This window comes from Halictus rubicundus, chromosome 1, assembly GCF_050948215.1.
Source record: "Halictus rubicundus isolate RS-2024b chromosome 1, iyHalRubi1_principal, whole genome shotgun sequence".
Classification (NCBI taxonomy): Eukaryota; Metazoa; Arthropoda; class Insecta; order Hymenoptera; family Halictidae; genus Halictus; species Halictus rubicundus.
This window is the reverse complement of record NC_135149.1, coordinates 1,573,369-1,598,491: the sequence shown is the minus strand read 5'-3', so window position 1 is coordinate 1,598,491 and position 25,123 is coordinate 1,573,369. Positions and strand designations below refer to the sequence as shown.

At 45.8% G+C, this 25,123-nt stretch overlaps 1 protein-coding gene across 2 annotated transcripts in view; it reads right to left on the bottom strand.

The window, feature by feature from the left end:
• The window catches only part of 5-ht1 (serotonin receptor), a 188,844-nt gene that overhangs the window by 53,545 nt on the left and 110,176 nt on the right, over positions 1-25,123 (bottom strand). For both annotated transcript variants that reach the window (XM_076805208.1, XM_076805200.1), the window contains one exon: positions 1,253-1,696. In XM_076805208.1, coding sequence (XP_076661323.1) covers positions 1,253-1,373 — 121 coding nt within the window. In that variant the 5' untranslated portion in view covers positions 1,374-1,696. The remainder of the gene's footprint in view (positions 1-1,252; positions 1,697-25,123) is intronic.

Sequence of the window (25,123 nt, the reverse complement as noted above, 5' to 3'; positions counted from 1 at the left end):
CCTCGCTTCGGCGAAGTTCGATTCGATGGATCGAAATCCGCTACGAGTTTGAAATTCTGAAGCAACTATCAGGACATGGGTGCCGAAGTTAAATCAGTGCCAAGATTATACCGATTATGGAACTCGTAGTCAATTAACGCTGATAATTGCACTGGAAATATTTTTGTTCCTCTCCGAGATACGTAGCTACGTCAAACCCTGATTGCCGTTTTGTCAGTGGATCCGATATGTTTGGCCGCTTTTGGCAGCGCATGTGCACGTGGACGCGTCACGTGGCCGCCCTCGTCATCCCCGATAATATATTACTCGGCGGGCAAACGTGTCAGGTTTAAATTAATCTCCCATTGTGCTCGCCTACAGGTACGCCAAGCCGGGCCCACGAAACTACTCGGTGACAGCGACAACGACACCATTACATCAGCCGCGAGTCGGCGTCCGCTGCCAGTCGACGGATAATAACCGGAAGGAGCACGATTAATTGATCAGACATCGGGGAGCAATTTTACCGTGCCGACGTTCCCCGACGTCAAACGATTCCCGTTGACTTTCATCCGACGTTTAAGCTACCGTCAACTACATGTCGTACCTCGAGTGCCATTAATTTCAATCTGAGGAGCTTCGTGGATTACACGGATTAAAAATGTTCGAAGAACTTTTAATCATCCGCGGTAATTATTAAACTCTTGAAGGAATCTCCTTTCTGTTGCGATCAGATAATTTTAATTAATACACGTTCTCGTGTCCCATAGATTGATGTACGATCTGGATTTACAAGAAAAATATTTTTAATAGTTTAATTACGGATGGAATGCATTTATGGCATGTGAAAATTCTCAGAAGTTGTAAAATTGAAGTTTTTGGATCCCGATGATGCTATTAACATCGTCTTACTAATTAATAACGGTGGAGCACTCGGCCATGTAATTTGTTATTCAAGAGGTTCGTGGAAGCGCAATAATAGCCCTCTGGTGTCGAGGAGCGTCTCCAGTGCAGAAAAACAAATTGCCAATGAGTTCAGTCGTACATCTAACACGAATGGCTTATAATGTTTCACGGTGCGCCGCGTCCGTCTCCTATTTTACTTCTGATATATTTTTTCGGGAAAGTTTCGCTCCTCCCGGTGGACAGGGATCGGAACAAATAAAACTTTTCCGAAACTGTACTCCGACAATCTATCGAATTTTCCACACTGGTCCCGCACCGAATAGAGGCGAGAGGTGGGGGCGTGGATCGAAATAAAGAGGACACTCACCGACAACGGTGACGAGTATCAGGAGACCGAGAACCAAAGCCCTGAGGATGATCGAGGCGTCTGTGAACACGAAACCGTCCGCGGACGAGTTCCCAGCAGCCTGACTGATGTGTTCCTCCATGACGTGTCCGAGATATATATTCTCTGTCCTGGCAGGGTCCTCAATGTCCGCTGGTTATCATCTCCTTAAATAATGTACCATGGTCCGCCGTCAGGATCAGATCCGCTGATATGAATCTTCTATACACGACGACTTTGACTGTGCCGGACCTCGCAGCGGAGTTAATGACTGCCCGTTGAAACTTTAACGCGAGCGTCGTCGGCCGACCTTCTTACTTGCCCACCGGACCCTCTGACGACTCCCATTTCGTTGAAAACGGCGGCACCCTAGCCCTTTGGGAGCTGACCGGCCCTTGGAGCTGGCGAGCGGTTCATCGACTTTGCCTGGAACAGAAAAATTGCGGTCGTTAGCTTAAAATCTGTAGAACAACTTCGTTTTCAGAGAATTTATATGTGGAAGTGGACGAAGTCGGTCATTGGTCAGCCAAGTGGTTTTCAGACACTTTTAACACTGATCCCGTCAAAATCACGGATTTCAGAATTTTTCTTTTTAACAATTCGTGAAGTTACAGAGATATCTTTTAGTATACTTCCTTATTCGAGCACATATTACCACGAAAATCCTACGAAATCCGAATAAATTGAATCCTCCTGTTATCATAAGGGAATATATCAGTCTCATTCAAAGCTCAGTAGTTTTAATGCTAAATGCCGGTAGAGATTGTTTCTAATTAATAGATAGCGTTTCTTCGAAAGTCAGAAAACAAAATACGTCAATTAAAAATTCTCCCGGCTTAACAAACTAATCAGGTGATAAAAAATGTAGGGTAAAAGGGCTCGGCAGGGACGGCATCTTCAGAATTCGGTCTAATAACACAGGAATCCGTAATTCCAGTTGTTCGCCGCTATATTGCAGACGAAACAGCTCTACGCTGTTGGAACGAGAAAATGCATGAGAGGGTATCACCTTCACGGCTTCGCGGGAAACCGACGAAATTGGAGTAATCGATCGAGAATCGTTGGGAATTGAAACCCGGTTTGTACAGTCGTGTGCGCCAGTTATAAATACAAATTGATGAAAGAGGGAGAGAGAGAGAGAGAGAGAGAGAGAGAGAGAGAGAGAGAGAGAGAGAGAGAGAGAGAGAGAGAGAGAGAGGAGGCGTGCTCCGGGATGAAAGAGCTCCATAAAATTGCACCGCCGAGGTCACGCGAGCTATATTTAATTTTTCGATGGACACGTTTCATTAACTCGTATTTGCGGCCGGCGTTCACCGTTCCAATTCAATTGTCCTCTGAATAAAACGAATGTCGCCGTTTAGCCGAATTATCATCGATCCCATCCATCTCCTGGTTTATCAAATTCCGTCGGACAGTTAGTTGCCCCTGTCCGTGACCGTGCGACAAGGCAGCTTGCTGCAAAGAACCGGAAGCAAAGCGACAGAAGCTCGTTCGACGAAAGGAATCCGGATGACTGCTCGGGGCCCGTTAAAAGTTAAGGGGGACACGGAGCTTCCGTCGTAAAGACGCGGCAGATAAAGCGGCCACTTTCGCACGTTATTAAATAAATTTTACGAGGTTTCGTTTCGTGACGTAAAACACGAGCCCGCGTTGTCGACGCGTCGCGTCGAACGAGATTCCGGTTGCTCTGCGCCTGTTTCACCGGGGTTCGAGAGCGTGGTGTTTTAATTTTGACGATTTAATTGCGACGACTATTATATTAATGAGCGCGCTGCGCTGTCACAGTTTTCCTTAATGGGCCGCGTGTCGCGGCGCTGTCAATTTCACTGGAAAATTTTCCACGCGGAACACGTGCCAGAAGGACCGAGAGCACTCGAAAACTGACTTGCGCCCCGGCCCTGTTATTGGCAATTACTGCTCGTCACATTCGGCCAGGCCGGCCGGGAATGAGCGCAATAAAATAGCAATTTCAATTACAGTCCCGTTCCACGGGAAGACAATCGCGGGGGAAACGCTCGTTCGTTATATTCCGCTCGGAAAATTCTCTCGGGAGGGGTGGGAAGTTTGGGAGGAAAACAGTGAAAAGGGAAACAGCTCCAAACTTTTCCCGGACGCATTACCATGCTCCCTCTTCGACAATGAACGCCCGGTTTTATACAGTCCCCGGGACCATTTATGCAGTACGTTTCTTTTTCCCGTCTAGGACGAATGGATCTCCTGTATTCTCGACGGAAGGATTCCGTCAGTCTCCTCCTCCCTCCTTTCCCCTCCCCCTTGAGGAAATTATTCTTCCTCGAAGATTACGCCGACGACAGCCTCGCAAATACGTCCTGCACGCCTCATTTTTCATTCTCGCTGCTCTTTGGAAGTTTCTTTCGCGGATCCTCCGTGTTTGTTTCACCCGAAGAGTGAAACGCGCCGCGAGGTGCCCTAATTGCGCCATTGTCGCGACAATATCGTTAATCGAATAAGCGCACCCCGTCTCGCCTCGAGACGCCGGCAATTAATTAGTTTATTTCGCTATCGGCCCGGGCCGAGATCCACCGACTCTAACGAGTCGGATCCTTCAATGGAAACGAACGGGGCCCATTCTTTTGCAATTAGAACGAAACACTGAAGACCGTCGGGCACTAAGACTCATCCACCTTGCTGTCCATGGTCTTCAGTCTGCATAATTCAATATTTAGACTCACCCCCTCCCTTGACTTGTACGCTCGAGTTAATTCGAGCACACTAAACAGGCCAAACTGTGCACACTCGAGATAATTCGAGCGGCGTTGTATTTTATGCTATAATTTTTCACACTCGAATATAATCCAGAATTGAAAATAACAACGTGAAAGCAAAGAAAAAAAATCGTTTTATTGATATTTATCATTTACATGGGATTGTAAGCTATAACACTTATTTATTCAAGAATAAAATATAGCCTTTTTCCATGGAACAAAAGCGCAGTATATCAAAAATTGATTTTTCTTTGGCCGGTTTTTTTTAAACTGTGCGTTAAGGGGTTAAACCGTTGTGGTACTCTGTTGTACTGCACGTTTGAAGTGCTGTTGAGAAAGGAGAAATAAATGTAGTAGAAGCAATTTTCTGACATTTTCCAAAGACCCAGAGACACTATATAATTGTAATAGCCTTAAAAAATATATAAATGGCTTGAATGCATCAGAAATGCACAATATAGGTAAAGAGACCATGATGAGGTGATAATTTCAAACCCCTACAGCTAAGGGATAATAATCCAAGGAAATCTTAAAACAATGTACAAATAATAATGCCACGAAATTTTGGTGGACCGTCGTTTTCAATTTTACTGTCCAATAGACTGTTGATGTAGGGGGTGGGTTCTCGGAGGAGAAATAATGGTCTTGATTAGGGTCCAACGGTGCCAGCAACACTTTAAATAGCCTCGAAATCGAGCGGGCTCCTCCTCCGCCACGTTGAAAATTACTGGAACTCCCTCGGGAGCAGCAATTAGGAGTAAATGAGAATCGATCCTTTCGAACCGCGGGTCGCAGGACAATCCGAGAATCGGCGTGAGCGCGCGTACGCGTTCCACGGGATCGGAATTAGAATGATTATCGAGATGCCCTAAACCGACCGAGGTTTCGAGTGTCCTCTGGGTTTGCTCGTGGAGTCCGGAAGGGCCTCGGCTCAGCCTCGAGCGGTAATCCGCGGATCCTGTAAGCTCCTGGAAAGCGGAAAGTCCTCCGAAGAGGAGGGAAGTTAGTTACACGGGAGCTAATGGAAGCCAGAGGCGGCTGCTAAACAATATGGGCAGCGACACGCTAACAAAGTTCGGCCCAGGCCAAGAAACGTAATTAAGGCTGCAGAAGTTAAGTTAATTTGGAAATACCGAGTTACGGTTTCCGGCTGCGGGGGCAACGCCGAGGACCCTGTAATCAATTCGATATCACTGCGGCTGATACTGCCGGCGCAAAGTGTTTTGTGGATGGTGAACAGGGTGTGCTGTGCTTGTTCCCCAACTTCCACGGAAACTGCGAACTGCCGCGCGCTATGCGCGCACGGGAATTTGACTATCGTTCTCGGCCACCGACTGTTTCCCTACAGCTGGTCCCCATATCTTTTTCGTCCTTTCACCTCGCTCGAAAAACTGAGAACTCTTTCTGCGGTTTAATTACGAGCTTTACGGCTCCGTTTGATACGGGAAATTCCCGAAAAATCACGGAAGACCGTTATAAGTTTTTTGATTCACATCAGTTGCACTCTGACAGTTGCTTCTGTCATTTTTGTCTCTTTCAAAAAGTCCAGGACTACTTTGACCGTGCAGTATTTACACCGCACGGTATTTGTATTAAGGAATTTGTAGTACGTTCCTTGGACTCTTAATTGCATTCGTACGTTCTCCAGAGAAACATTTCAGTCATATTTTGTACCTACATGTTGTAATATGCTTCATCCCTTTACTTTGCACAACATGTATCCTCAAAATATGAAGTCATAAAACAGACACAATTTTCTCATTCCAGAATCGTTACACACCATATTCCGGAAGTTCGCATAAAGGTTTCAGCTTAAAACATAATTTTATATGAGCCTCTAAAATTTCCCAAGACACAGGTCAACCATCCCAATCCGAATAAACTTAAGATATTTCTAATCATACGTACAAAGAATACAATTTCTCCGACCCGATTCTAAGAACTTATTGGTTATTAGCTATACTAATCCATTTTAGGGACTTGCAAAGTGCACCGGCCACGTTCACTACCGATGTATTTACGAAACCAACAGCATCAGATCAAGTTGTTTCTTATTCGTGACCGAGCTTCTAATTAAGCCAAACGTCGTGGGCAACGGTTTCACGATAATACAGATTAATGCACGCTCGACGTGTATCGGGGCCAATGAAAGTAATCGCGTTAATAGCCAGCACAAGCCCATGGGTCGCTCATTATCTAAGAAACCGGCCATAAACGGCGATAACGGTGAAACTTTATTTTCCGCGCTCTCGAGCGCGCCGAATAACAGATTCCTCGGCTTAAGAAGTTTTAATTAAACGATAGAGAACCGGGAAATCGGTGGCTGTGTACTCTGTGTCTTAATCGGCTCCGATTTTTCCGCAACTTTTCGCTGATTCTGATACTCGGGCGAGTCTCTCTCCCTCTCTCTCCCTCTCTCTCTCTCTATGTGTGAGTGTGTGTGTCGCGACAACGCGGGACAGTTCCGGATAATTGTCAGTGTGCCGGGTACTGTAGCACGTACGAGCACACGTGTCGGAATTACTCGGGTAGCTAACGGGCCTTGTAACGTTTTCTGCTAACACGTCGGGAGCCGGAAGACACCCTGGCGCCTCTTGAAAATTGAAGACCAACGGCTTATGGCAGCTGCTGAGGGAATCGGGCGGTTTCTGTGATTCCACTACGTTCAACGCAGTGAAACGTTAGGGGATCAATTATGGCAGTAGGTATTTTCACGCGAAACAGAGATCTTGGGCTTGGAGAAGACTTTTCGCAACGTCTGACACGAACGTAGAAGTATACAGCACTCTAGGGCAAGTTGGGATTGTGTCTAGAAATAAGTTTGAACAGCCACATTGAAGTGGATAAGATTGCTCCAGTAGAAATGGATTGGTCAGACAAGAAGAGTGACCATAACGTTGGACATAAGTATACGAGGTCGTTTGTTGGCCGGACAAGTTGGTAAATATTGTTATTGGACATAGAAGTAGATAATCTTACTCTTTCGTTCAAACAAGTGGTTGAGGATTGTCGCGGTTCAGACAAATAGGAAAATGCTAATGTCAAACATGAAAAGACTTCAATTATGGTGGAGTACATAAATAGAATTAGCACGGTATTAAACAGAAGTGATATAGATTCGTTTTGGGTGCTGTAAGTAGATAAGGATCGACACTGGTCAGACAAGGGGCTAATAATGTATACACTGGAAACACAAGCAGAATAATTATGGTGTCGAGTAGACATCGACTGGGTTTCCTAATGATCAGACAAATGGAATAACAACAAGCCAGACAGAGGTAGAAAAATACAAATAATATAAGCATAATATCAGAACCAAGTAGAACAGGTCTGTCAAGGGTCCGACAATTGAAGAATTCACTACTTCCAGAACAAAATCGAGCAAGAATAAATATTTTGCTACCAAGTACGTTATATACTGAAACTTTTGACGACGTTACACAATATAAAACGTATGAGGGATTCGCATGTGTCCACATAATCCGTCAGGAACCCGATGTGTGCCGCATCTTCCGGTACCTCGTAATCCAAGGAATAATATCGGCCATATTCCGAGGCATTGGTCCAGCCGAACAAGTATCGGTAGTAAGCTGCGGCGATACCAATAAAATCGGGACTCTGGTATAACCCGGAATATATCAGGAAGTGATATCCGCGAGACGGGTCGTCAGGTGATCTCCCATCGGATACTGTCTCTGGCAGATTTGAATTACGGCGAGTCGCTAAATCCCAGCCTCTCCCGAAGCTGGGCTTTAACACCAGCCAACGCCATTGTCCTCAGACTTTACCGGTGACCGCAATATTTCGCTTCTTCTCCCCCGTGGGAGGCATCTACGGGCGAAGCAACGGCTCGCTAGAAATCGTGGATAGAGAGCGCGTCGATCCACCAACACGCCCCATGAATAAAATATCAATCGGCCGGGTGCGGTTTGTTTTTAGCGAATGAAACGACGGCGTCTGGAGAATCGGCTGGCAAAATCGGCTCCACTTCGTTCTATCTACGAATCGAACCTCGTTGAAGTGTATTTTCTTCCTCGAGATCTCGTATATCGGTAAACAATTCGACAACGATATGATCTACTATCTTTCCCTTCTATTAAATCAACCCTGCTCGATAAATAGGCTGCGAATTCTATGCATACATGTAAAAAATGGATAGAAGGAACATTAAACAGTAAAAATATCGGAAGCATTTAAAAATGTTTTTGTACTATTTTCAACCTGTTGGACCAATTAAAGCAGAATATAAATTTCTATTTAACTCCAGTTTGTTGCGCTCGAAATCGAAAATTTTTATTTTGCATAAATATCCGCAGTCAACCAAACGTTCAATTTTAAGATACAAAAATAATTTAGTTACGAAGAAAAATTTTTTACATTTTAATCTTTAATGTGTAACTCGGACACACTGCAACTCCACAGATACGCTTAATTAAAAAATAATTCAAAGTAAAACTAGTCTAGATCCAAATTTAGCGTATTTGTCGATCATCATCGAACTTAAAAGTATTACATTTTGGTAAAAAGCTGTTCAATAGAGAATCGAATGCATGGGTGCTATTAATCATGGTACGATGAAAACAAACGGTGTTAGTTTTGTTGCGATTGTACCGTGTATTTTCGCCGGACCATTGAAAACAGCAGTCCGTTGCGTTACACGGAATATAATCGTGCCTCGGTGCAGTTTGCATCTGCAGGTCCCGTTGTGCATTCAACGATCGTGAATGGAATCGTCTGTTCAGCAAGAAGCCACAGTGAACTCTGCTCCGTATATCCAATAATAATTTTCAATGGGGAACGCATGGGAGAGGACCGTCGAGCGAGACACGAACCGTTTCGTATTCTGGTTTCGCCGATGTAGCTTTCGGCCGCGAGCAAAGTCGCTTGAATATTCATGCGAATATTCAAGCGAAAGAAGGAAATTAAAGGCTGGCCAAGGATACGTGAAGGGGGGGGGGCGAAGGGAAATGCTCTTTACGTTTTATTGGCGGAGTACGAAAATTTCCGCGCGGGGAATAGCGGGAGGCTAGAGTTGCATTATTATATAACGATGCGAAGGGGAGTGCTTTTTCTTGAAACGAAGACACGACGTCATCATGGAAATGGATTTTCGACGTTCCTTTCTTGGGAGGCGTTTCCTCACCTCTCTGCCATCCTCTCTACCCCTTCTCGCCTCCCTCTCCCTCTCTTTTCCTCCCCATCCCTCTCGAGGGAGAGAGATAGCAAAGAATGCTGTCTCCGGATTCCGCGTTACGTTTAAAATATTCAACGACACAGTGTTGAAATTCGTTGGGGATGGAAACCATCCATCTTTGAATCCGCGAACGCTATCAATGGAAGAACTAGTGCGCAAATAAATCATTGTGATTCATCGCTAATTACCGGCCCAGGAAACCTGCAGCCGAAAGAAACAGCCTTATCTCGCGAGCAACTTAATTTAAAGTTCTCATGTTTCCTTGCATATCAGAGCCGCCCCTCGAGGCGAAATGGGACAACCCCTATCACTTTTAATCGTTAAAAAGTACTCGCGTGTAAAGAACAGCTATTAAAAGGAGTCTCGCTCAGAACACCTCCTCGTCCACCGCTGTCATGATCGATAGGAAACTTGCAATAACTTATTCCCTACCTTCTAAAGGGCAGTCCTCTCGAAAGCACTCGCAGTGCACTGGTTTATTTAATCCACAATCTTAACTTCTCGCGCGGTGTGCACTTGGTATGTGTCAACGATAGCAACGACACATTTCTACAATTATCGATTAGTCCCAAGTGGAATAGGAAATTCCGTATCGCTGGAGATCTTGCGAAATCTTAAAGGGGCAATCTGATATGGTGCGCGAGATAATAGACTGAATTCATCATTTTTGTTTTTTTGCTGGATATCTGTGTGATTTTTCATTGTGAAACTTTTTTGGGCATATTTAGTAATATTTAAGCTATATTCAAGAAATTTTATATAAATGACAAATTAAAATTGAGCTTGCTAGAACCCATCAATTGCAACTATGAAAAGAGGGTTAAAGAGGTAGTTTCAAATGTCATGTTTCAAATCCACTTTAACATTTTTTAACTAAGCAACCAAAATTGTGGACATATTTAGCAATATTTTAGTAACGATCACAAGTTTTTCAGCAAAGATTGAATCAGGATTGAGGTTGCTGTAAGCGATCAAGTGTACCCAAAATATCCAACGTAAATTCGAAATTTTTACAGCATTACCTTTACGAATTTAGGGTACGAAATTTGCGGACGCATGTGTGAAACCCCATTCTTCGGGAACATGCGAGAAGAATTAACGTTTAAAAGCTCTGAACTAGAACAGCCCCATACAACTCGCTCAAGAACGCTGAACGTTCGTGCATCTTAATCACCGCGCATCCGGTCGCACTTAGGGTCGGCGAAACCATAAAACCGTGGGGCCGCGAGTGCAAATAACCGTCTGCAATACGTATCCAGCTAATTTGGCCGTGTTTACACGTAAGACCGCGGAAGTTTGCCGTTAAATCATACGGCAGAGGTGGCGCGGCAGCGCGAGACAAGGCTCATGGTTGTTAAGCGCATTCACCGGGAACTTAGTTAAGCGAGTAACTTCGGTATCAGTGGAATCAGAGACACACGCACACAGACGGGCCGACAGACGGAGGAGAAGACAGAGTGAGAAACACGGAGACAGGGTTTCGCGTTGCGCACAGATCCGAGGCGAGCGAGACACTTGCGAGCTCGGCGGAGCTCGATCTTCCGGCGAGCGACCCGGCCAGATATTTGGATTAAGATATTGGGATAGTTTGGTTATCCCGTGCGCGCGTCTGCTATCAGAGCCGACCCGTCAAAGATTTACCAGCCGGCGAATGTTAATATTCACTTTGAGCAAGCGGCCCGGGTCGAAGGCTTAAAATTTAATAACGCCCGAGACTTTGCCGGCCCTTTGCAACCCTTCTGTTCGCCGATTCGCTCAGCCCGGCGGCGCCGAGAATTTTCCGTTCGATCCGCCATCGATGAATCAGGCTTGATTAAAGCCCGCTGGCGGGCTTAACTACACGATTGTCTGGCCCCTCGGGGGAGCATCGCCGAAAGTTTTGTTTACAGAGAGAGCCGCTGCGCCGTGGCAAAATAGATTCGAGCACGGAGAAAGACGGCGAAGGAGCGGACAAAGGGCACGCGGTGATTTGATTCGTCGACATCGATCCGCACGAGCGGAAAACGGGACGCGAATTGTCGCTGGTTAACCCGTGAAAAATCACCGAATACAAGGATTAAGGCACAATGTATCACCGGTCGATCGATTTGTTTCGCTATCTGTTCCTGTCGATTTTTTTCTCCCTCGATGGTATCGCTATCGAGATAAATCATCGCGGACGAACGTTACACAAAAGGAAACGATTCCGCGAATGTCGCGGGTCCTTCCGCGGGCCTGGCAACCGGCCAAACTACTGCGCGAAGATTCATCGTGTTGGCGATCGATGAACTCACGGCTCCACCTGACTTTTATTGACGATAAATCACAGCCAAACCGCGGACGGAGTTAAAAGAATTGATTAACACGTGTGCGGGCGACAAGGTGAGTTAGTTTGCAAATTGGGTGGCGCTGTGGTAAGAAGTTGGATGGAGTCGGACAAGTGATATAACAGCGTAATTAGCCGGGCAAGTAGCGTAGACCCGCAATAGGGCCGACGAGCGTAGCTATATAGAGAGGTAATCAAGTAGAATAGCACCCTGGATAGTCAGGCTAGTGGGGCAGCTTCATAGACAGGCCGGCAATTAGTACAGCTGTTTACGAAAGTGATATTAACTGGGACATAGTCGGCCGAGTAGTATGAACACTTGCTTAGTCCGCCGCGTGATATAACACATTATCTACTCAGACAGGCAGTGTGACGGCGGATGTACTCGGACAAGTAGAATAACTTCATGACTGCGATGCAGAAACAGGGTATAGTCTGCGGAAGTAAGTTTAGCGGCCTGCCTGTGATCAGACACATAGATCTTTAGTCTATGTCAAGAAAAAGCAAAATTTCTTACTTAAATTGTTATTAATCAGAGGAACTAATTTTTCGAATGCTATGAGTTTTTATGTGCCCTTAAAGTGGTTCAGTTGAGGGAAAGCGATGGGAAAGTGACTCGCAGCGAGATAAGAAAGAAGCGGGAGTCACGGAGCAGGACCGTACAAAATTATATCCACGGATAATGCATCCGATATGCAGGCGGAAATTGCACCTCTGGCATCACCATTATGATAGAATATCCTTACCATAAATTTCTTTTTACCGGGGGTTCGAGTATCAGCCTCGGCGCTACCTCATTCGATTAATCGAAAGCGACGGGGTTACATGATTCTCTCCGTGTATTCACGCGGAAAGAAAGAGACGGTACATCGAAGCGATTCAAAACAATTATTCGGGTCTTCCGTGGGTTGCTAATAAATGGTGGAGGTTTGGCTCTCGACCCTGCCGCCGCGCATTCAACCCTTTCAATCGTAAATACTTGATCGAAGTCAGCACGCGGTGATCCCGGCAGTCGGGATAATTGTACCGTATTCAGATATGGGAATTTCGATCCGGGCATGGCCGGTTAAAGGGGCCTGGAATTTTAACGAGGTCGATGCTCGTGATATTTGAACCCGTCGGCGTCGAATTACCGGGGCGCCTATCGCCGGAGCATCCGCCCAAGACCCGGCCGCATATATATTATTATATTAATACGGCCGGGCCGAGAATATCGATAAATTTCCCACGGTGTGACATTCCACCCCGCCGAAGCACGCCGGGAAAGAGAGCGGCGTGGCGCGGCGCGAGAGAAACCCGCTCGCGGTACTGTACTCTGTTTACTTAACGATCATGATTATGCGCATAAATTAAACGACATACGCCAACCGCTAGCAGCCGCCATCACGCCCATGCAACGAGGGCGTTAACGCCGGTAATAGAGCACCCTGAGCACACCGTGGCAAGAGCAACGAATATTACCTCCGTGCTTGCCGTTCCTGCTGCGCCTCGCGGAAACTCAAAATGAATACCGTGCCTTCCAAAACGCGTCGCACCGAAATGCCCAGCGATAGTGCGACCTGTGATTTCGTTTTAAGCTCACCCTCTTGCACCGCACCCATGATTCTACCCGACGGTTAGGCATGATTTACAACCACTGTGTTTTAATTTAATCTCGGCGCGACGCGTGACGAGATGCGAGCATTAACTCGGGCCCGAGGAGCTTTAAAGCTCGTTGTAGAACCCATTAACTGTTTGGGCTTGTAGAACAAGTCTCTTAGTGCAGCAGAATATCGTATATTCCCTCCTCGGAAAGTAAGTAGAAGTGTCCATTCAATGTTCACACGCAACGATTGTAGAAAATAAATTTTTTTTGTTAAATATCCGAGATTTTTACTCTGTGAGAGCAATGAACTCTAAGTGGAGTAATTCCACCATTGATTAGACGTGCAAGGCTGCCTCGTGATTGTAGACGACGTTTCCGGGATGATTTACAACCACTGTATTTTAATTTCATTTCCGGGAGACAAGCAGTAAGTGTTAATTCGATGCGCAGGAGCTTTGAAGCTGTCCGAGGGAGGGGGGACACAAGGGTTGTAATTATTTCTCGGATTAGCGACGCGGTTTTGATAGTGATTAACGAGTTTCCCCAGTCGGCGTTGCTTCTCGCAAACAATGATAACTGTGGCTAATTAATTATGATTCTTCACGGCCCACGTAGTCTTTAAAAATCGAGTTTGTTACGTAGACAAAAGCCTATATACAATAGGCTCGTAGTATCACTGTCTGGTACCGCAGTGTAATTTCGTTCAGAAAAGACAACGGGTTTCCGTATCGAGTAACTCGCATTTGGGGCGCGACTGAGACTGCAGAGGGGGTGGGTTGTAGCTTGAATAGAGAGGGACATAATCGAATGACGGCGGATTACACGCAGGTTCCCGCGGATATCGTCCTCTTTGTGGACCGAACGACATTAGCCTTTCTTGCTGTCTCGGGGGGTTAACTTGGTAAAGCCGGTGTCTTCGTGTTTGCCGCGACAGTGGGTGCACGGTGGCGTTTGTACTTTCCGCCGCGGGGGTTAGATTGCGAGTATACAAACGGAGGCGGCGTCGGGATGGCTCGCGTTTGCATGATTAAACTTCCTCGAGCTGCGAAATTGGTCGCGACGACAAGCTGGACGGCTATCAGCGTCGCACAAACGCCGTGCAAAAGTAGCAAATTGCCTAGCCTTCAGCACCGAGCCCACTCCACCAAAATAACAATCTTCACTCTTCAATTTTAATAATTTTACGGTGGTTGCATCCCTTGAACGGTTGAAAGGAGAACTTCCTTGTATTTTATACGAGGCTGCATAGCAATCAGTGTCCTCGGAAGTGAGTTAGTCTGAATAGACGTCGAACAAGTAATGCAGCTCAATGATTGATGAGATACGTATGCACCAAAATAGTACATCAACTACTCCTGATTACTAGACTGCGGTTTTTTATGAATATATAATCAAAATGGTCTGGTCAAACATAGATCTGTAAAAATATAGACGAATTGAATGATGTTATATTATTTTCGTCTTCCTAAAATTAATAAAAAGGAAATACATTTTCATTTAAAATCTGTTTCTCATAAGTGACTTGTACAATGTTTATTCCGCATAATGATCCACAGTAAATAATAATTCGCACAGTAGTCAACCTCCTGAGAACAGAATCGAGTAGTACAGCAGAATAATTTTTCTGACATGAGTATATACGATGTCTGATTAACCTTGACTACTGACTACCAATTCAACCAAGTCCAGACTGTTTAAATAATACGTAAAATAAAATAAAAATTAAGATTAAGTAGATCAACAGAATTTTGACTGAAATAAATAATTTTCTTGCGCTTGAATACTAGTTTCCAGAATATTTTTAAACGGAGCAAGTGTCCCTCGAGTAGTGGCGGGCCGTTCGAAGTGAAGTGGCTCGGTAATTGGTCAGACATGTAGCACAGAACCTGATATCCGCGGCGGCAAGTAGTGTAGCCCGGTCATTAGTCGGACAAAGGGTGTATGTTGGGGGCAATTCGGACAAGTGGTGTGTATTCGCAGCTAGTCAGACGGTGAGTGGAGGCTGAGCGTTAACTCGGCGAGTGATATAGCCATGTGCTTAGTCAGACGAGGCAGCGAAGGCTCTGTTCTCTTTCACCGGGGGAAAGGAAACTCACCGGCGGCAAGGCGCAAGCAAGTTCGGCCGGGACATTTATTCCTTGTTACACGCTGCTGTCTCCTAACAAATTATAAACGCTCCGACAACATTCTATACATAATCCACCAACGCCCAATTTGTTCTTCCTCCAATCCTGTCCCGCGACAGCCACTTCCGCGATAGAGATAAGCTCGTCGACAGGAAGTTAGCCGTAGTTACGGCCTGTTTTTGCATAAGCCACGGGCCAAGTTCAAGGAAGAAACCATGCTAGCAGTGATTTATCTAACGCGCAGCTTCTGGTAATTTACCGGGCGCGTCTTGCTCGCTGTGTGTTGCGCTATCAAAAACTCCGTAATTCCGTGGCCATGAATACCGGATACACGCAGGACCAACTTTCCACGTAATAATTACAGTTCCCGCGTGATTTATCGAGCCTGCGGACTTTCTTTGGCAAACGACTTTCTCTGGAAGCGCTGGAAAAGTTCCTAATCCATACACAGTACTAAAGAATTTCTTAGGAATTGAAATAAACATTCATCTTTCATTTTGAAATATTCGTTTCTGCTTGACATTATTATGGGATGAAATGTTACCCTTAGAGACTTCCTTAAAATGTGTTCGCGTGGAACAGGTATTCGAGAATCTATGTAATAAAAGTTCTATGGATACAAGTTACTCGAGAACGTTCTTTTACACTTTGCACTAGAAACTACGTTAGCGTCAAAACCGAAACATTTACACGGACCTAGCATATTTACACTCGAAACAATTGTGTTCATTTTATGCTAATGGAATTGAGCCTAGTTTCATTTATACTATTTTATTCACCGCAACAACACTTGAATTTTTAGCATTAGATAAAAACTAAAAATTAGTGGTGCCTCAATTGCTATTCGAGCGCAGGGGGATGAAAAATGATACATGGCCCATGGTTTAATAATTTTGTAGATCCCTACTGGCCTCTTCTATGCACCCTTGTATATAACTCTGCCAAATTTGATCCACCTGTGAGTGTCTGAATATCTGTTACAACTTTGTAGAAGAGACAGAGGGTCACACGAAGTTTCGTGTCGAATTGCAAAGATCACAGCTCGCTTCCTTTTTTACAGCAACGTTTCTCCCGTCACCGGCAACTTTATTCGTCTGGATCCTCGAGCTCGGAGTCTTACTCGTCCAAATAAACTGTTCCGCAAGATCTTTCACCCAGATTCGCATCCCTTAGTGATCTCTCCGTGTGCCAGGTGGCCGACGAGTCCTTAACTCGCTGGGAAAAAATCGCGAGATCTTTGACGTATTCCCGGGCCGTGTAATTTTCTGCTTTCTGAAGCGTCTCGGAACGGGAAACGAGAGAAAATGGCCCAGTTACCGTCTAATGAAACCGACTACGCGCGGCCATCTCGCGCACGGCGAAGCGTACGAAAAAACGTTTGCATTTTCCGCGAAGTTCCCGGTTCTTGGCTGTGGATGTGCCCGGGCACGAAAAAAAAAAGCGATGACGGTCTTTGCATTAACCGTGACCACGGGCTGCGCCCAGGCCTCAGTGCACACAGCCGACGACGGTAGCGTCTGTGCAACGTTACATTATGTAATTAAAAAGTCGGGGGTCCCTGGCCTGCCGATGCCCGAGGAAACAAACTTTCGCTGGAGTTGGCCGCGTACCGCGCGAGTCGTTTAATATTTCCTTGGACCCTGGAAAATTTAATACCCGGGTCCAGGCGGATAACCTCGTTTCGGTGAACGGGTTATCGCCGGTAGCTGGCGGAGGGAATTCGTCCTCGAGATCCTGGGAATCGATCGAGAAGATCTATTCTGGATCATCCTCGGAAAAATATACCTCGCCGACGATTTAAGATTCACGGGGAACAGTGGGCACGTCCGGTCCCCGAGTAATTCGGCGTCCGAACGAAATTGAATCCCGATTAGGGGACCGAGGAGCTCGCGAGAGTAATAATAGTGTGAACGCAGGACGCGCGGCAGGGCCACTCAATCCAATAAAGAATTCCCCGTCTTATCTCCGCGACTCTTACGGTCCAAATATCTCACGTGACTCCGACGTCCCCCAGTGATTCTCGGCCAAATATCCTCGCGACAGTCGAGCACGTCCCGTCCATGGAGTTTTTGCCGAACTACGTGACCGAATTATGAAGTATCACCTACCGAGAAAGAGGAGGACCGATCGGCCTGAAAAAGCGAGCGAGCATTTTATTTGCGAGCGCGGATCGGAGCGACCGGTTTCGTCGGTAATTCTTGTCTAACGAGCTGCGTCGAGCCGATAGCACGATCCCAGGATGCTCTGAAGAATGACTCCCAGGCAGCTTCGCTTTTTTCCCGTCGTTAAAAATGATTCGCCTCCTCGCCGCCGTTCGCTCCGTCGATACCGACACGAACGCTTCCTTTTTTTGGAGCACCTCGTGGCAGATGGGCGACGAGAACCACAATGGGTCTGGGTCAGTTTCGACTGAACCTGCCGGTGCATTGGTTAAACCTGGACCAAGGTCTGTTAGCTGGGATACTAGGAGTGAGGTCTGACTAGATCCTGGAATCGTCAATTTAGATTCTTCATACAGTAAGTATTCCTATTGTAACCCCAATGCGCTTAGACGAATTTATTATGCTTGGTTGTGAGATTGGTTTGGATTGTGTTTTCAATCGCAACAAATTTTTCAATACTTCAATTTACCTGTAATAGCAGTTCTTCAATCTCAAATAATTGTTTGAAGCGAGATACTGGGAGATCCTGTGCAATTTTTAATGCATATATTCAGAATTGCCTTGTGCTGGTCATTGCTATGCTTCTTCCAGGTTCAGTATAAGTCCACACTACGTGTTAATCAAGCCTAGATTAGATTTTCCCACGCTGATACAATGTAGTACATCCCCAAAGCACACACATGTCAGCCATAAACTGGATACTTTTTGACACATACTCTCAGAATTGATCGCTGCAAACGATTTCTGCGCAAGGTTTAAACAAGCTCCAATTTAGGTCCAGATGAATCATACTTTAGGCCCTCTTATGCAAATATAACGAAGCGTAACTCCAAAGGTTACTCCGTCGCCATAAACTGATCCCGCGTGAACGCGGCACTTGTAAAGCGCATCGCCGGAAATGAACGTCAAGTGACTGCGTCAAGGTCCTACCGGAGTCCCATTCGACAAGGACCAGGCCTAGGAGATTAGGTTTGTAGGTGGTCTTTCCCGCGCGATTCATGGAATCGTTAAATCCAGTTGAAAGGCGCTAGTTCCAGCGCTAGTGACAAGCTTCGCCCGCGTAGGATTGTACGCCGTTTTCAGGACCTGTATCACTGAAAATGGACAGCGTAAAACCGCGCCAGTTGTAAAGGAGCGTCGCTCGTAAACCGCAACTGCAGCGTCGTCGATAATGCCGCGGAGGCGACACTCGTGACAATTTTGTCGGAACGCGAACAACGATGCCCCTCGATATACCACGTCGCGACGCCAGGTGATGCCGGGGCGAAATCCAATTTTCTATTTGATCCTGGTAAACATCAAGCGATCGCAGCTAACGCGTCCGCGAAAATACACTCCCCGGCGAAACAGCGACCGCCTTTGTCGGGGGCCACGCGGCACAGTGGTCGATTTTTCGAAAAAGAGGCTCAAATATCGGTATAACTTGAACATTGCGGATAGGGTCAGTGTGCCAGGAAGTGACCGAGCACCAGTGGTGAAGGAGACTTCGTTTAATAATTTCTAACAACTGTCGATATACAGTCTGAATTTATAGTTTGCATTTTTTTATTATTTTGTTGTTCTCTTCACTTACTAGCCATTCTGTGGTCCCTTACTGGTACATCTCTAGAAGCTAACTTCTTGGGCAACGCAAATCTTTTTAATCAAATTATTCCAAGTAGTTTCAACAGGATGTACCTATCATTGTGTGATTGTTTTCAGACAGTCCGCAATTGTGGACCATTTATGTAGCTTTTATGGAGCTTCTTCTGCATGATCAGTTTTCGTTGATAAAGCAGTCTTGTATTCGTGCAAGCTTTTAGGTTGATTATCGTGAATTATTTTCCCCGGTGCATTCGTTAACAAGTACTTAATACGGTATCCGCGGCGAACAAGAACATCGCGATATTACCGGAGCACATGTAGCGGGTAACAGATGATCCTGATAATTAAAACATAATGAGCTCCGGTAACAAAGACAAATATTATTTCCGCGCAATTTCCGTTCGCTCGGTTGCTCATTCAGTAATGAGGAGAAGAGAGTGGTTCGTTAGAATGCACCCGGATGAAATTGTATCCACAAGTCACTGGATTCTGGTCTCGTGGTACAGGCTCCAGTGTTCCAGGTTCTTTCAGGGAGATCATTCTCTCTCTCTCTCTCTTTTTCTCTCTCTCTCTCTCTCCCTATATATATATATATATATATATATATATATATATATATATATATATATATATATATACAAATAGGGGAATACTCGTCCAGAGAAAATCTTTGCAAGAGGCTCCTGCGGACAATCGTTTCCGCGAGAAGGAACTTCCTAATCAATGTACAAGGACTTTATTTTTCCTAAGAATAATTACGTTCCTGTCCGGGGGAAGAATTTTCATTCCAATGAGCTGACTATCGTAACTGTGACGGGGACCAGGGCGATTCAGCGCAGCTGTGTGCTGTGCTACGAGTGCTTTTGATTTATTTTCCGCGACCCGACAAGACGTCGGTCCACGCTGCTCTTGATTGTCGCCGGAATAAATCCTCTGCAACAAACGTTACTTCCGTCATACATAAATTCAACGACCCTGCTCAGTAAACGAGACACAGTTTTCACCGAACGAATTTTGGGACTACATAAAAGAGAATTTTATGCTAATGTAGACGTACTCTTTCCAGGCTCTGACGAATAAATTCGTTCGGTTGCTTTGTACCAGTCGGAAAACCAAATCAGTAGTTACGGTTAAGTGGAACCGCTCGATGTTTGATCGGACAGAGATAGGAATAAATCTTGTGTGATTAGACACAAGGAAAAACGGACGACGCGTGGCTAGACGTAAGTAAAAAGGTGAATATGTAGTGAGACATAAGTACAAGTGCACTATGTTCAGACACAAATAGAAACAGTCAGTGTTGGGTTGGACGCAAGTAAAAGTGGGGGATTGTTGTTAAGCAAAGATGAAAATCAATGTTGCATTATGAAACGTAATTCAATATGATGGATGTATCACAGGCTGTCAGAAGTCAAGATTGTTGCCAGATGTAAATAAAAACTTAAGAATAGAATCACCTGTGACCAGAAATGGCACGTATATGGTCAGACATCAGTACAATCGACTGACATGTGCTCTGATATAATTGAAGCGTGACTTCTAAAAGCAGGTGTATGACCCCACAAGAATAGGAAGAGTAGATTTGTACTAAGACCTAAGAAGAGATAGACTATTGTCTACCGAAATAAACATTGTTTGCATCAATTGCATAACATGGGAAGCAAACTGGAAATTATGTCTCTCTTTAGTGCTTTACCAAGTTGTCACAATATTGACCTTCTTGCTGTTTAAAATTCCCATACAATCATAAAATCCGCAGTGTAATGATTCTACACAAGTAGAACAGGATTGTGTTTCATCAGACAGCAGTACATTGTGCTTGACGAAATAGTGAAAATAGACCTTTTCTTACGCGATCGAATAAATGGGAATCGAAAGTGAAGTGGAACAATGTATAATCAGACAAAGATTCCTAAAGATTTCCCAGTGGAGGAGGTCAACGATTCCAGCCGAGTCGGCGAAGGAATGATTTGCGTGCTAAATAAAAACACAAAGTTTCGTGTTTCCGGCGGGAACAAAAGCGTAGGAGTCGAAGTGCTATGACAGGCGTTGAACGGAGAGGAATTGCGGCGGTTGGAAATATCTGGCTCTTTACCGTGGACACGGTTTTCCTTTCCGTATCGGCCGTGACAGCGAGCGGGAACAGCGGACGGGTAAAAACGTTGACTTCGTTACGAATGCTAATGAAAGGGAGATCGTCGACAATTGAAATGGATTTACCGTGGCGCGTGGGAGTGGATGCCGCGTTCTGGGGGAAAAGGGGTCGAAGGCAATCGGGAAATAGGATTCACGCATTGTACTGTAGCTGCAAGACGGTGTTATGGATGAATTCTGGAGCGTTCCCCATTGTCTGCGCCTCGAACAGAAAATGGACCTGGATTTTCGGCATTGTTGCCGAGGCCAGGACCGAGGCTGCGGCAGTATCGTAATTTCGAAGGGCTTTCACGGAAATTACAAAATTACCGTTACCGTTTGTAGCGAGCGAATCGAACGAACCTGGTGCGTCTGTTTGTTAGCCCTCGCGAGAAACAAGCGACGCCACCGACAGTCTTTCGTGCGTTAAACAGCGCCGCTCGCAACCTGGCAAATTATTATGCGACTCGACGGACTGCTACGTGGCGGAAATATCAAACCTGCAACAACCGTTTCTCTCACTCTCTCTCTCTCTCTCTCTCTCTCTCTCTCTCTCTCTCTCACTCTCTTCTTCTCTCGTGCGTTCGCCCTTTTTTTTTCTTCAGTTTTATTTGCCGCCGCGGTTCTACTGGAAACCACTGGATTTTCTGAAAGCATGGAAATGAAAAACGTCGGGATACGTGACCACCGGGCTTCCATTGAAAACCTCTCGCAGCTCGCAGCTTTTCAGCCTGATAATACCCGCCTTTGAAACACGCGATTCCGTTTAATTACTAGTCCGTTGCAGATTTAAATTAGCCACCTTCGATACAGATGCGGTCAAGATATTTATGCTACTCTGTTACGTGGACTCTTTAACCCTTTGTGAATCTACTTTTCAACTCGGATGTCCCTTCCGAGGACACACAGGAAAAGTGGTAGCAATTCTTACACTTACAATATCTAAATATTCGTAAAATCTTTAGACCTGAGACGCCACTAATAATTGTAATATCATTATCCAAAATTAAATAAATTACTGAAAATTCATGTCTCGTATACGAAAGTAGGTTTCATTTTGTAAAGTAGACTTGAAATGAATGTTTCGATTTTGGAGTTAAAATCAAAATGATTAACAAAACCTCACGCAAATAAACCATGAACAAATAAATACGTCCGAGTTGTTGGTGGGTGATCGAAGGAAAATATCGGAGAACAAAGATCTAAGTTCTCGAAAGACTGAGGCCAGTTTGAGTTTGAGAGACCACGATGCTTTCTCGGAGAGGAAAGAGAGCAACGAAAAGATTCCGCGTTAAGCGAAATGGAACACGGCGCCGTATTTTGCTTCTGCGTGGTCGGCGAGACCGTTCTCCCGCTTCTAACTATAGCAATAACGTCGGCCACGTCGTTCGTGTCCCATGGGCTCCATCCCTTCGCAGCCTCGGAGCCTGCGCCGCGAAGAATACAAGAGAAATTAAGTTGTCGTTTCCAGGGAGAGACGCGGTTACACGACGAAAATGAAATATTCATGGACGTCGATAGGAGGACAACACTTTACATACGGAACGTCGCGTAATACTTTTGTTTCCCGGGAATCCCCGATGAAAAGTGTCCCCGGACTTTATGCATGCAACATCGCCGCGAGCTTTCCGCGGGAGAATTTGTAAATGATTGACGATACCGTAGAATCGTGGGAGGAAAACTGCACTCTCTCTCTCTCTCTCTCTCTCTCTCTCTCTCTCTCTCTCTCTCTCTCTCTCTTTGGGAGCTTGCGATGAACTTTAAAGAAGACCTCGGAAATTTTGTCCAAACGAAATTTTCTAACAGATTCGACGATTGGTAGTAATGGGAGGAGTGAAAGAATTGGAAAATCAACTTGGCAGGCTGGAGAAAACGTCGAACCGTCGGAGTGATCGTGTGCAACAGGACGCCGGAGGTGAAACGCGAGGAAACATGCAGTGGAACGCACCGGCCGGATTAAACTCGAAAGGAAACGAACCTCGCAGGCACAGCCAGCTGCGAAGTCGTTTGTTCAGCTGTCGCCCACCTCCGGGAACAATCTACTTTATAATCCGATCCGCTGTCGATGCTAGAAAAAATCCCGGGAAATATCGCTCGTTCGTGTCGTTTTTTAACCATCGACTACGGTGTCGTTGTTTCCTTCGTCGAAAGACACTGGCAAAATGTTTCGAGTTTTAAACACAATGTTCATCATAAATCTCACGCATATGAAAACCGTCGCTTTATATTTTAAAGGGTGGTAGCTGGACACGGAAATTGTGCTGATACAAAACTATTTATAAATGATTAAAGGGTTTTTAATTTAAAGCGTTTTGTGTATAATTTACATGGTTCTTGTTCAAATTCATCCAAGGAGTTAGACTCTGAGTCTTTGTTAACTTTGACAATTTTCAACATTCTGATCATTTAAAATTAATCAAAATTGAAACATGAAAATTTATGAGAGTACTTGTGTAACCTTCTTGCTTTTAGCAGATCCTAACCAGATTTTCTACAGTCGCCACCGTAAGGCAAAAATTCATTTATAGATCTAGACAAATAATTCCGTGTCCCATTTCTGTGGTATCCGTTACTCAAAATGTTAATGAAACATTTTTAGAAACTCCTCTCGGAAATTCGTTCCGAGTGAAATAGATCGAGACTTCGGATTCTCCCAGTACGTTTCGCTTGTTTGCGAGGGAGTCGGATGCACCGGAGACCGTCGCGTCGGGAGGAACTGGAGCGATTGCAGTCGATATCTGACGCAAACCGGCGGCTTTATTCGAGCCGAAGGAGAGTCTCCTTTTGTTGGAACGAGATGCTGATAAATGGACGCAGCAGAAGTTGCAGGAGCACGGCCGGAATCGCGGAGCCCTGGGAAAAACTAGAAACCGGGTCTCCCGTTTTTTCGCGAAAGGAGCAAAGGGGAAAAATGGTGTATCGTTATGACGTGAAGCGTCTCGATGGCGCGACGATCCGCCCGTCGACGGAACGATCTATGGCAAACCTGGAGAGCCCCTATCGGTTAGGCTATCTGTCGATAGGAGATACCTGTCGGCGACACAATCTATCCGACGCAAGCACCTGTCGATCGGCGAACAACATATCAGCGGAAAAATACGTGTCGGCTTCGAGGTTTGATCGTTCGAAACGATACAATCGCGCGTTGCACGGCGTTGACTTTTTCATTTCCAGGCCTGGGCGCCAGATTAAAAAGTCGTGAAAGGGAGAACTTCCAACGGGAAAGTCCTTACCGCCACCGGTTGGAAAAAAGTTTCCGAGATAACTCCGCGCCGAGTGGGCGGGGCCGAAGGGTTGAAGTCTTGAATCCGAAGTTTCGCTATCTCGCGTTCTTTTTTCGCAACGGTGCGCGCCTGCAGTCGTATTCACGTCGAAAAAACTGCGGGCGCGGTTTAATTAATTCAACGGACGGCCCCGGTCGTAATTCTTCGTTCGAGCTAATCGGTCGGGAGCAGACGCGCCTATAATCCTGAAGGAGCGGCGAGGCGTCTTCGTGACCGGTGTGACGCAAGAGAGCCTCTTCCTTTGGGAAAGGGTTGACGTAATCCTAGCGCACGCGCGCGTTCAGAAAGTTCACGCGAAATCTTTCGAGGCGTTGCGATATGTTCCCGTCGTAAATGTTGTTTCAGGAAGCGCCGGGTTTTATGAACTTTGTCGGAGGCCTGTATACGCGGCTGCGTTGTCGGGAACGGGTGACGAGTTAATTTTAATATCGAGGGAATCGACAAGGTCCTTCGACGACGAACGCGAGCATCCGGCTCGAATTCCACGGCGTTCCGAGTTCGTTGCGAACGTAGTCCGCATCGCGCCGATCAAAGATCGCCCAGGCAAAAGGAAGGATCGAGAGCCAATAAGCCCCGGGAAATGGCACGTCCGAAGCATATTACCGCTGCAATGCGGTAACGCGTCCTCGTGGACGTTTCGCGCGACATAATTTCCTGTGAGGACACCTATCCGAGCCGGTAAGCTATATCGACCGGCCCGCAGGATCGACAAGCCCGCGTCGAAACTGTGTTACTAGTCGAGCATCGATCCTTT